The sequence below is a fragment of the Mus musculus genome, chromosome 8 (genome assembly GCF_000001635.26).
Source record: "Mus musculus strain C57BL/6J chromosome 8, GRCm38.p6 C57BL/6J".
In the NCBI taxonomy this organism is placed as follows: Eukaryota; Metazoa; Chordata; class Mammalia; order Rodentia; family Muridae; genus Mus; species Mus musculus.
In genome coordinates this window covers 75,880,355-75,894,315 of record NC_000074.6, presented here as the reverse complement: position 1 = coordinate 75,894,315, position 13,961 = coordinate 75,880,355, and the positions used below count along the sequence as shown (strand labels likewise).

Here is a 13,961-nt window from a genome sequence, read left to right as displayed (position 1 = left end):
ATAAGACATCCTTCAATTTCCATTTTAAAAGTTGAACGGTTCAGTAGTGAAAGGCAAGTCAGTCCGCTGTGGCTCATACCTCCTTTGCATATAAACCTGATAAAGCCTGGGCTTCTTCTTTGTGTAATACCACCTGTTTAGTTTGATTTGATGAGGGTAGGAGATAACCTCTGACTTTATCACTAACGCCCAAGGTTAAAAAAAAGTGGGGGAGAGAATATATTTATCTCGCACAGAATACATTTCACTAAGTGAGGAAAAGAATTAATTACTCTAAAGAATTTTTTAAAACTTGAGCACATTTGGACATGTTAGCCGGGGGGCAGCGGAGTTTGCTTCCACCATGCTCAAGGCTGGGCTGTCTGGGAAGACACCAAGTGCACAGCTGAGTGCAAACACACACTTTCCTCATCAGCAACTGTACTTAAGGGGAAAAGGTAGCCACACCCACCTTACTATTAACATAGTAAGTCAGAAAGCTAAACACAAGGCAGAGAAGCCTGTGGGAAGCATATGCTCCATAAAGAAGATAAGATGGTGGATACACAAACAATATTTTAAGTCCAACTTAGTCTAAAATATATTTTACAATAACTATATTATTCACCTCCAATCAGGTAGACATTATATAGGCTCAGCATGACATTCAACAAACCATATATTTAAATGTTTCTATTTTTTTTCAAGACCAGGTTTCTCTGTGTAGCCCTGGTTGTCCTGGAACTCACTCTGTAGACCAGGCTGGCCTCGAACTCAGAAATCTGCCTGCCTCTGCCTCCCAAGTGCTGGGATTAAAAGCATGTACCACCACGCCCGGCTTGTTTCTAAACTTTAATAGGCAATTTTTTATACTTAAACAGAAATAAACAGCTTATTTTATACATATTTGTCCTTTAAGATCAATATTTTAAAATTTAATAATAATTTTTTAGATCACTTCAAAGAATGTTATTAAAACTCATCTTAGTTTTAACAAGAGTAATACATGTATATATTTTGAGAGACTATCTAAAACCAGGACAGGTCAGGATATCAAAATTAAAAGATAAAATAAAATGCATAGAAATTATATTGTCACATAGAAATTTTACAAAATTATAAAATCAAGGATAGAAATCCAAGTTAAGTATTGAGATGTGCATTTAGAATCATCTGCATGGTCCAAAATTATAAAGGAAACTAGTAGAACCTAAAATTACTTTAAAATAAATCAGGACTCCATTAATAATCATCTTATTCTAAACTCAGTGTAAGACATCTTAGATGTCAATGTTTAGATTCTTATTCTAAACATGTAAGACATGAGAAAATATGAAAAACACTTGAGAGAAAACCCAAAACACATTAGGACTGGCAGTGGGGTTTCTGAGGTTATTTGAAATAGCATATTTTACAAGAGTCTTAATGGCCTATGCAAAGCTCGACTTTATGAATACTTAAAAAGTCATGACTTCAATAGAAAGTATAAGAAAAAGAAAGTTTGGGTACTTATGGAGTTAAATGAGAGCTCTGAGAAAAGATCACCAAATACCAAACTTGACTGTCAAGGAATGACTATCTTTAAAAATGGGATAAATTCCTTTCTGTTTAATAAATATCAAAATTTAACTAAAGTCACTGAAACAAGGTGAATACTATACAAAGATACTTTGTAAATTTTGTTTGGGGTACTATTTTGTTATTTCTTAGAGAACTTTGTACATGTATGCAATGCATTTTGATCCATATCCATAGTCCATTGCCCCTTCCTGCCCCTCACTTGTCCCTAATACATACTTTTAAAATTGGTCACAAAAGAGTGATTAGGTCAAGAAATAAGATTTTGTTGCTGATCATATAATTTAAATAGCCTGTATGGTATAACGTTATGTAGAATTCATTATGTGAAATATTGTAAATGACAAATTTGCAAGAAGTACTCCTTAAGATTTATGTTCATTTTCTATGGTCTGAACTAATTAGAAAAAAACTTTATAATCATAAGGTAATGTGATTTCATTTTAATGGTCATTGCTTTGAGATACTTTAAGGCTACTTCCATTAAAACTTTATGAATTATAGGCTAACATAGTCTAATATAATCTATACCTTCCATATAAAAGCTAACCAAAGACACACACAACAAACATAATTTAGGACAAGAAGTTTTGCCTGCCTGTGTGGGTGGGTGTGAGAGAGCAGGAGATGGAGCAAATGTGAGCATGAACTTAGCCAGAGGGTCAGGTAGCTGAAGAACAGATGGCTTATAAGGAAAAATAACCAGATATTTAAAAAACTAGCCTCCCCAAACAGTGCTTCTAAATATGTTTAGTAAGATATATACCCTTTAAAAATTGAAGATTCTTTTCTACATAGTCTAAGATTATAAAATTACCATTAGAAGAAATTATTTGTGCAAATTAAGCAAATTATAATTATGGCAAATATATTCAGCAGTCGTTGTATTTAACCACTTTTAAGTTATGAAATTTGGTGTTAAAAATACAGATGGAAAGGGAACTCTTCAGGGAAGGAATAGGCCTGACTAATCTGTTAGCGACCCAAGGCTTTTAGACAGCTCTCAGACCTATGTTAACTGTTCCTTGGTCCTGGTAATGGCACATCTGTGAACCTACAGAGTGAAATCAATAAACACGAGAGCTCACAATGTAGACCACTAATATGGGACCACAACATAAATTCCCAATTCTATCTCTGCTCAAGTATTTATAGTTAAGGAGCTACTCAGATTCAGGAAGAATTTCTGAAATAAACTGTTATCTTTTAATGGAAATGCTTCATTTCTCTTGTTGGTGAGTGGGAGAATGCCCCATAGAGGCAGAAGGAGGGGAGATGGATTGGGGGGTGTATGATGGGGAGACCTGGAAAGGGGAAAACATTTGAAATGTAAATAAAGAAAATATCCAATTTAAAAAAAAAAGACGAACAAGTCTAAGTCTCCTTTATCCCCTAATTCAAATTTAGTACCACCACATTGATGCAATATCTAGTCACCTTTATCTGGCTTTTTCACTCAGCAGAATGAAGAAGAGAGAGAGAGAGAGAGAGAGAGAGAGAGAGAGAGAGAGAGAGAGAGAGTAGTCTGCTACTGAGCCACAACAGTCAGACCCACACTTAACTTAGTATACAACATTTAATATGCAAGCTTTAACACTTGCAAGGATAGACATCTCTTAAATATATTTCCAAAATAAAAGATTAATATTTTCATTCTTTAAATATATCTTCATATTTTCTTTTATAATTTTACTGAGGTGTAGACATTAACCAATAATTGCTTATGTCATTTATCTATATTGTCATGTATTACACTAGAGTTAAGGGTTTTGTTTTCTTTTATATATTTAAATATTCTACATCTATATATCACAACACATTTCTTCTATCTACCTGTAGTTGGTCATTTGAGTCTCTTCTGTTAGGTAAATAGCAGTGTCTATTTTTGCTGAAGAGGGCAGTGTGGGGTTAACATTTTTAGAGAGTGGCAAGTTTTTTGTGAACTCTGTTTTGTAATTCCATTCTGCCTGAGGAGAATTTTGGATTTCAAGTGATTGCAATCCCTGCTAACACTTGGGATTCTAACTTCTACTATTAACGATTTAAGACTGGGAATTAATTACCCCATTTCAGACTGCTGTAAAAGTCCCTAATGACCAAGAACTGAAATATGCCTTTAACAGAACTGTGGGATATTAAAAAACCTTTCTATAGAATCTATTTTTTCTATATGCTATATATGTCTATAGCACAATTTTCTAGGTTTAGTGAATAATATTTTGGAATTTGACTCACTTGTAGTTGTATGACTCCTATACACATGCTTAACAAATACTCTGATCAAAATGCTGAACTGGCCCATGACTCTGAGAAGCCTCTTGTGCAGCTTCTTCTCACTTGAATTCAGTCACAAATATTCAGCTCCACAAGTCACAGCCGTGCTTTTTGTTGCATTGTTTCTCCTTTTCCAAACTGTCACTTCAATGGCGCCATACAACACCTTGCCCCTGTGTCTGGCTTCCTTGTTTATCAGGATGTTTTGGAGAGCCCTCCACATGCAACAGTTTATTCCTAATTATTTCTGAGTATCATTATATACCACATGCAATGCTGTTTGTCCATTCACCAATTAAAGTCCATTTATGTTGTTTCCAGATTTTATAAATTATGAATGATGCTGGTATATACATACATACATAGAAGGTTTTATATTAACTTACTTCACATATCTATATAAAAACAATTAAAGAAAAAAGCATTAATTTGAAAGAGATAAAGGGGGATACATAGGAGGGTTTGAAGAGAGGAAAAGGAAGGTAAAATGAAGTAATTATAATATCTAAACACAAAGAAACTACTGATTAATTTCACTTTATTTTTAAGGTACATGCAAAAATTTATTTCCTTTATCTTCAGCAATCACCTAGAGAAGCTGCCTGAATCTAGTGGCTGAACATAGGTAATAACATTACAGTAAAGTTTGAAAATATTTCCAAGGTAATTAAACGCTCTTGAATTTTCACCAAAAGTATATATTCCATAGCTTTGCCACACATCACTCTGGTAGGTTTAATATCAAAGGTTTTTTTTTTTCCTTCCCAATAGATAAGTAGTATTGGTTCACTACAGTTCTAATGTTGAATCCTTGTAACTAGTGGTTCCAAATATATTTCATTCATGTTTGCCAGCTATATACTTTATTTATTTGTCTTGGACCAAAATACAAAGTTAATTCACAAAACATTTTTTCAGTAAATATTGTTAGAAAATTTAGAGATAAAATGTAATTTAAAAGTTTAATTTACAGTTTGAGCTACATAGAAAAATTTAATCAAAACTAACATATACTAATATATAAACCCTTAAGCTGAAATTTTTATAAAGAACACCTTTATAACCATAAGTCCAGACAGTATTTCCTAAAAATGACAGAAAAAGCATAAGTCATAAAGAAATGCAATGGTCCAAATAAAATATTTTCAAACGATACTATTTAAGAGATGAAACATGAATTTAAACATGTACACAATGCAGGCTTTTGTCCAAAAATATCTACAGAGCTTACAGCTTGACAATATTCCAAACAATGCAAAAATGGCCAGGATACTGTAACAGACATCACCACAGAAAAATTAAAATTGCAAATGAAAAAGACTCCAAATATGATGAGTTACTTTGAAAATGAGAATTAGAAGTATAAAGGGATACTAGTAAATAAATGTTTGTTGGACTTGTTAAACATAGAAACACTGATCACAGTAATTGGTAAAATAGCCATGGAAAACAGTAATTTTCATCTCTACTGGTAGGATACATGCAATGGCAAGATCCTCACTGGAACTCTATGACCAAGAGAAACGTATGTCTATGTCTATGCATAGCACTCTATGTGGATGTATACAGAGGATTTATATGATTCATCCAAAGTCAAAACAGCTAAAATGTTCACCATCCAGAGACAGTTTAGCACAGTGGGATTCTACAACACTAGTGAGAGCACAAAAGCACAAAACAACCCTATGTAGACACAAAGCCTAGGAACTAAAAAAGATGTGGCACAGTGTGCATGTGTAACCCTCCATCATCTAGGTGGTGGTAAGAGCAATAAAGGAGGAGATAGCATTTCTTCCTTTTCATCAGAAATAAAGCAAGTGTCTTACCTAAGTACTTATAGCCTTCTTCCCCATCCACCAAGGGTCTCAGCCATGTGGACTTTAGTCTTGTGCTAATGTTCACTCTGGCACCTTGAGGAGGGTAGAGTGTAAATAATAGTTCAATAGCATTGGACTTTTTGATTACTTCAGAATATCTTCCTTGACCATCTGTAAGAGAGAAAGAATATTGCTTTTTTAAATTTTTATACATTTCATATGTCATATATTTATTGTGAAAGATAAAAACTAAAAACTACTTAACAATTTTAGTGTTGAGCATTATAATCAAAACATGGATTGACCTGCATCTGAATTACTTTAACAAAAATCATATTCCTCATATAGTCCTGACAAAAATTTACAGAGATTTGCCAATATTGTGCTCAGATCCTATCATATTAGAGCAGTGATTGTCAAAGTTACACAAAAATTAAAATACACAATATACAGTATTATACTATACATTCTATAACATAAATGAAGATTTTAATTGCCATTATGCAGTAAAATCAGATTATTCTGGTAAAACATTGAATCAATATAAAGTTTTAAAAACTGGTAAGAAAGAAAGAATTAGCATCCCTAGCCTAACCTTTTAACAGAAAAAAAAAACAGATTATATATATATACATATATGTATACATGTGTGTGTGTATATATATATATGCCAAGATTCTTTTCCTTCAAACACTTGAAGTAGACAAAGAATTGTCTCAAAGATCTTTAAGGTAGTGTCACATAAGATTTTTATAGCTCATCTCTACCGGAGGTCCTATTTCCATACACATGAAGAAACAAGCTCTCAGAAATTACTGAATGTGTGCACATCTAAATATCATATGTATGGCAAAGGAGCCCTTGTCAAGTTAACATGCATTCAGAAGTACATCAAGAAATGAAAATCAAAAAATTATGTGCATTGCACAGTCTCTATTTATGGCCTTGGGTTTTTCTTCCCATTTGTAATTTCAGGTTTTGGTTAATAAGTCAGAGTTCTAAAACTCAATGATTTCTAAGAAACTAAAACAGAATAGAGCTTTAATTTGGGAAGGGTGATGAAGGATAATATAAAAGACGAAAGGGAGGAAGAAGGGACATTTTAAAAAGATGATTGAAAAAATAGGAAATCTTTATTTTATATTTTTCTAAAAATGGCATGTAATATGTATAAGAATATGAGTGTATATATAGCTAAAAATGAAATTACAGTACCTGGGCTAAAAATACTTGCCTCCAAAAGCCATAGATTATGTAAAAAAAAAAAAAAAAAAAATCCCAGTACCAGGCTAAAAAAACCACACACCAAGCTGTTGGTCAGAGAACTCCAAGAAACTCTGCAAACAATATTGTCTACTTGATATTACAATCAGTTGCCTCTCAGAACTTGAATGGAAGTTCCTGTTACTAAAGACACCATGCAGTTTGGATATAGAATTCAGAGAGTTTGAGTTATGGCTGACCTTGAAGTTTTTTCCCCAAGAACTAACTTTCATAATACCAAAAGATGTCCTTTAAGCTGTTAGGGGAAGAATCGGTAGTTCTACTCATATCTGATGCTTATGAACTACAAGAGTCATCAGATGTCCCTAAAGGTTCATCACACAGGGACAGTATCCTAATTAACAAAATCAGAAATGGAAAGGGAGACATAACAACACAACACGAGGACATTCAAAACATCATCAGATCATACTACAAAAGTCTATACTCAACAAAACTGGAAAACCTGGATGAAATGGCCAAATTTCTAGATAGATAACACGCACCAAAGTTAAATCGGATCAGATTAATGACACAAACAGTCCTATATCCCCTAAAGAAATAGAAGCAGTCATTAATAGTCTCTCAACCAAAAAAAGCCCAGGACCAGATGGGTTTAGTGCAGAATTCTATCGGACCTTCAAAGAAAACCTAATTCCAATTCTCCTCAAATTATTCCACAAAATAGACACAGATGGTACTCTAACCAATTCATTCTATGAAGCCACAATTACTCTGATACCTAAACCACATAAAGACCCAACAAAGAAAGAGAACTTCAGACCAGTTTCCCTTATGAATATCAATGCAAAAGGCCAGGACCAAGAAGTAGTAGTAGGTGGGTAGGGGAACAGGGCGGGGGGAGGGTATAGGGGACTTTCAGGATAGCATTTGAAATGTAAATGAAGAAAATATCTAATAAAAATTTGGGAAAAAAAAGAAAAGTAGAAGAAACCATTTCTGTTGTTACAGGAACAGAAAACAAACAAACAAACAAAAAAAAAAATCAAAAACCCACAAAAAAACAAACAAACAAACAAAAAAACAGGATAAGCTGTGTCTGTGAGCAGAGAGGCCGGTCCCAAAGCAGGGGAAAAAAATACTCAACAAAATTCTCACTAACAGAATCCAAGAGCACATCAAAATGATCATCCATCATGATCAAGTAGGCTTCATCCCAGGAATGCAGGGATGGTTTAATATACGGAAATCCATCTATGCAATCCACTATATAAACAAACTCCAAGACAAAAACCACAGGATCATCTCATTAGATGCTTAGAAAGCATTTGACAAAATCCAACACCCATTCATGATAAAAGTCTTGGAAAGACCAGGAATTCAAGGGCCATTCTTAAATATATTAAAAGCAATATACAGCAAACCAGTAACCAACATCAAAATAAACGGAGAGAAACTTGGAGCAATCCCACTAAAATCAGGGACAAAACAAGGCTGCCCACTCTCTCCATACCTATTCAACATAGTACTTGAAGTCCTAGCCAGAACATTTAGACAACAAAAGGAGATCAAAGGGATACAAATTGGAAAGGATGAAGTCAAAATATCACTATTTGCAGATGATATGATAGTATATATAAGTGACCCTAAAAATTCCACCAGGGAACTCCTAAACCTGATAAACAGCTTCAGTAAAGTGGCTGAATATAAAATTAACTCAAACAAATCAGTGGCCTTTCTTTACACAGTGGATAAACAAGATGAGGAAGAAATTAGGGAAACAACACCCTTCTCAATAGTCACAAATACTATAAAATACCTTGGTGTGACTCTGCTAAGGAAGTGAAAGATCTGTATGAGAAGAACTTCAAGTCTCTGATGAAAGAATTCAAAGAAGATCTCAGGAGTTGGAAAGATCTCCCAAGCTCATGGATTGACAGGATTAATATAGGCAAAATGACTATCCTGCCGAAAGCAATCTACAGATTCAATGCAATCCCCATCAAAATTCCAACAATTCTTCACTGAGTTTGAAAGGGCAATTTGAAACTTCATCTGGAGTAACAAAAAACCTAGGATAGCAAAAACTATTCTCAACAATAGAAGAACCTCTGGTGAAATCACCATGCCTGACCTCAAGCTGTACTACAGAGCAATTGTAATAAAAACTTCATGGTACTGGTACAATGACAGACAGGTAGATCAATGGAATTGAATTGAAGACCCAGAAATGAACCCACACACATATGGTCACTTGATCTTTGACAAGGGAGCTAAAACCATCCAGTGAAAATAAGACAGCATTTTCAACAAATGATGCTGGTACAACTGGTGGTTATCATGTAGAAGAATGCGAATTTACCCATTGTTATCTCCTTGTCCTAAAGTCAAGTCTAAGTGTATCAAGGAACTCCACATAAAACCAGAGACACTGAAACTTATAGAGGAGAAAGTGGGGAAAAGCCTCGAAGATATTGGCACAGGGGAAAAATTCCTGAACAGAACAGCAATGGCTTGTGCTGTAAGATCGAGGATTGACAAATGGGACCTCATAAAATTGCCAAGCTTCTGTAAGGCAAAAGACAATAAAACAAAAAGGCCACCAAAAGATTGGAAAAGGATCTTTGCCAATCCTAAATCAGGTAGGGGACTAATATCCAAAATATATAAAGAACTCAAGAAGATAGACTCCAGAAAATCAAATAACTCTACTAAAATATGGGGTACAGAGTTAAACAAAGAATTCTCAACTGAGGAATACCAAATGACTGAGAAGCACCTGAAAAAAATGTTTAACATCCTTAATCATCAGGGAAATGCAAGTCAAAACAACCCTGAGATTCCACCTCACACCAGTCAGAATGGCTAAGATCAAAAATTCAGGTGACAGCAGATGCTGGCAAGGATGTGGAGAAAGAGGAACACGCCTCCATTTTTGGTGGAATTGCAAGCTGCTACAACCACTCTGGAAATCAGTCTGGCGGTTCCTCAGAAAACTGGACATAGTACTACTGGAAGATCCAGCAATACCTCTCCTGGGCATATACCCAGAAGATGTTCCAACTTGTAATAAGGACACATGCTCCATTATGTTCATAGCAGCCTTATTTATAATAGACAGAAGCTGGAAAGAACCCAGATGCCTCTCAACAGAGGAATGGATACAGAAAATGTGGTATATTTGCACAATGGAGTACTACTCGGCTATTAACAACAATGAATTTATGAAATTCGTAGGCAAATGGATGGATCTGGAGGATATCATCCTGAGTGAGGTATTCCAATCACAAAAGAACATACATGATATGCACTCACTGATAAGCAGATATTAGTCCAGAAATTTAGACTACCCAATATACAATTTGCAAAACACATGAAACTCAAGAAGAAGGAAGACCATAGTGAGGATGCTTCATTCCATCTTATAATGGGAACAAAATATCAATGGAAGGAGTTACAGAGAGACAGAAGAAAGAACCATCCAGAGTCTGCCCCACCTCGGGATCCATCCCATATACAACCACCAAAGCCAGACACTATTGAATATGCCAGCAAAATTTTGCTGACAGGACCCTGGTATAGCTATTTCTTGTGAGTCTATGCTAGTGCCTGCCTAGTGGATGCTCACAGTCATCTATTGGATGGAACACAGTGCCCCTAATGAAAGATCTAGATAAAGTTCCCAAGGAGATAAAGGGGTCTGAATCCCTATAGGAGGATCAACAATATGAACTAAATATTGCCCCCCAGAACTGTGTCTCTAGGTGCATATGTAGCAGAGAATGGTCTAGTCAGCCATCAGTGGGAGGAGAGGCCCTTGGTCTTGCTAAGATCATATGCCCCAGTACAGGGGAATGCCAGGGCCAGGAAGCACAAGTGAGTGGGTTGGGGAGCTGGGTAGGTGGCAGGGTATAGGGGCCTTTGGGGATAGCATTTGAAATGTAAATAAAGAAAATATCTAATAGAAAAAAAGTCCCTCATCAAAGAAGCTTCCTTTTGCACAGGTGATTATCACAGAAAGCTCCAGTTAATGAAAAAGTTGATGACAAGGGACTATGAAGTGCCTGGCCCTGATAGATAAATCTACAACACAACTCATATACCCAAGGCTCAGGGAATAAGAAGGCAGAAAGACTCCAAGAACCAAAGGAGCAGAAAGTATGCTATGAGATTGTGCCTTCTTCCTATCCAGGTGCACCCATAAAATTTTATCAGGTTGGCTCTCTGAAGGAGACCAGAATAAGTCCTGTAGCAGTTGATATCCCAATATAGAAAGGAAAAGTTTCACAAGTCTCTACTAATTGATGAAGAGCTATAGGTCATTGAAATATAATCAGTGTTTGGCAGTGTGGGGGTGATGAGCCCCCTGAATAGTTATATACAATAATGGATGGTCAACCCTGTTGTGTTTTATAAAATGGAGTCAGGGTATGCTTTGTAGAGAGCATTATGATGAGGTGGGACGGGGTGCCTCAATTGGCCCATGCTGAGGCATCCCAAGCCCTCAGGAAAAGAACAGAGTCAAAGAGAAAAAAAGGGACAGAGAGAGAATAAGAGAGCAAGGAGGGGCCAAACAACCCCTTTAATAGCAAGTCAAGCCTACCTGGCTATTGCCAGGTAACTATTGGGCAGAGCATAGAATAAATGCTAACAAGCCCCAGAATCATAATCAGGTAGGCAACAAGTTGTATTGATGTGTTGATTCACTCATACATATATGTAACAATGGTTAAAGAAGAGGAGGCTTTGAAGATGGGGCAGGATAAATCAGACATAGGAGCGTTAGGAAAGAGGAGGGGGAAATGATATAATTAGATTTTTTTTTAATGTTGAAGATAGTGAATATTTATTCTGGCAAAACATTAAGTAGTTATTAAATAAAAAATATTGAAGGAAAGCTTCATGGAATGCCTTCTTACACTTGATTCTTTCCTTTCCTCTTATTTTTCTTTTTTATTAAAAATTTCTTTGGGGGAGGCAAATAAACCCACGGTAGTTCCACATAATTAAGAATACAGATTTGTTGCTAGGCAGAGAGCGAGGTGTCAGTCTACCACCTCAGAGCTCTATGGACAGCCTTCATTGCAAGGCTATGTACAGCCTTCACAGGGCATGAATTTTAGCATTTACATCAGAGGTCAATGGAGGAATCTAAGGAACGCAGAGCTCTGGTTCTGAAATGTCTCTCAACAGGTGCCTGAGTACAAAGACATCAGACAAGCAGGACAGTTTCCTTAGTTTTCTCCTCTAACACCCCATGACCTGAGGATTCACACTGTGATATAGCCCTGCAGACAGGCTGTTCTAGAAGTGGCTTCCCATGAGATCCACAGGCATGGCACCTCAGGAGTGTCCACCACTCCCTGAGCTGGAGCTCAATGATCTCTAAGGACATGTCCATTTAGGGTGAGAAATGTTCTCTATGCTTTGTTCCTTGCTTGGCATCCTGTCTCTCTCGTTGTATCTGTTCTATTCAACTCTTCAGAGTTATTAGTCCCTACTAGATGATACCTACTCTATGGTTAATCAAATTCCTGGGTAATTTTTGTCTCCTGACTAAACGTTAACTCAAATAGTCTTTAAAATTAAACAGTTTATCCCCAAGTGATGACTTTATCATCCTAAAAATACTGGATTAAATTATGTAACATTTATAGTATCGTATCTTTCTGTTAAGTACTAAATGTACACATTCATAGATTTCTTGTTTTTCCAATAATAATGAAAACTGAGTTAGCATGTAAATGTCACTGTATATTTTTATAATTATTTTTGGCTTCTTGTATGTGTATTTGTGTGTATAAAAGTATGCATGGGAATGAGCAAGTGAGTGTGTGTGTGTGTGTGTGTGTGTGTGTGTGTGTGTGTGTGTGTATATACAGGCTAGAAGTTAATCTTAGGAGTTGTTCATTGAGAGTTGTCAACCTGCTTTGTGTGACAATGACTCTTACTGATCTGAAGCTCATTAAGTAGTCCAGTGCCCAGAGGCCCCAGAGATCTAATTGTCTCCATCTCCATAGTATTGGGTCATCAATGTGCACCACAAGATTTAGAATGTTGTTTCATCTTTTACTGTGAGCATGGAGAGGTCAGTTCAGGAACTTTAGAAAATTCCACTGGACCCCTCCCCTCCTGGAAGTGAAAGGTCATAAAGAACATAGGCACCCTCTTCTCTGGAAGGAAGGGGCTAATCACATTCCTAAGACCACAGGGACTTTGACATTTTTATGGACACTGGATAGACTGAAAGACAAGTTAGTTACTGTCTGCATCTCCACATTACCCACTCATAGGAACCTTCAAATTACAGGTGATCAAAGCAGTAGAGGAGAGAGTCTTTAGGCCAGGAGGCTTTGGGCAACCAGACTAAGGGCCCTATATAGTTACCTAGAAGATTCTAGTGGAGGACCCTCCTCCATCCTCATAGATGAACAGCCTTGCTTTCCCAAGACCCACTTTACAGGTTCTGGTCACCAGGAAGAAGGAAGCATGGGACAAGAGATCAGGACCTGAGAAACTTTTGATCCTCCAAGAGTCTTCAACAGCAGACCTGTTACTCCAAGACCCTCCACCTCCAAATCTCCATAACCTTGCCCCCATGGCCCCACCAGCGCCAGTACTAGTTCTCGGATCCTCAGCCCATGTGAGACCTGAGCCATTGCAGCCCCCTTTACTGGAGGGAAGAGCAGGAGAAGACCTGAAAACCACGTCCCCTGATACCACGGTGACTCTCCCACGAAGGGAACATGCCCTCTAAAAAAGGGCAATCAGGCTATGCTATATTGGCCCTTCTCTTTGGCCAACTTGTATAACTGGAAGGTCCAACCCTCAACCCCTTTTTTCCAAGGGGCAGGCTAATCACTTTGAGACTGTTTTATCTATAATGCAGGAAGCCAGAAAGAATACTCCCTCAGACACAAGTGCACCATCGATTGACCAGACTGTTGTGGACAGCAGGCTTTCTTTAGACCAGACTGGGACTTTAATATGGCAAAAGGTAAAGAGCACCTAAGATCCACCACCAGACTCCACTGCCAGGTCTCAAGGGGGCCACATGAGGACCCACAAATTTGACCAAGGTACATGAGG

General features: G+C 36.8%; 1 protein-coding gene across 3 annotated transcripts in view; it reads right to left on the bottom strand.

Annotated features, from left to right (window-relative positions):
* Iqcm (IQ motif containing M) overlaps nucleotides 1-13,961 on the bottom strand; it is a 535,822-nt gene that overhangs the window by 90,193 nt on the left and 431,668 nt on the right. For all 3 annotated transcript variants that reach the window (XM_030243772.1, NM_001164235.1, NM_027944.1), the window contains one exon: nucleotides 5,658-5,819. In XM_030243772.1, the coding sequence (XP_030099632.1) occupies nucleotides 5,658-5,819 (162 nt within the window). The remainder of the gene's footprint in view (nucleotides 1-5,657; nucleotides 5,820-13,961) is intronic.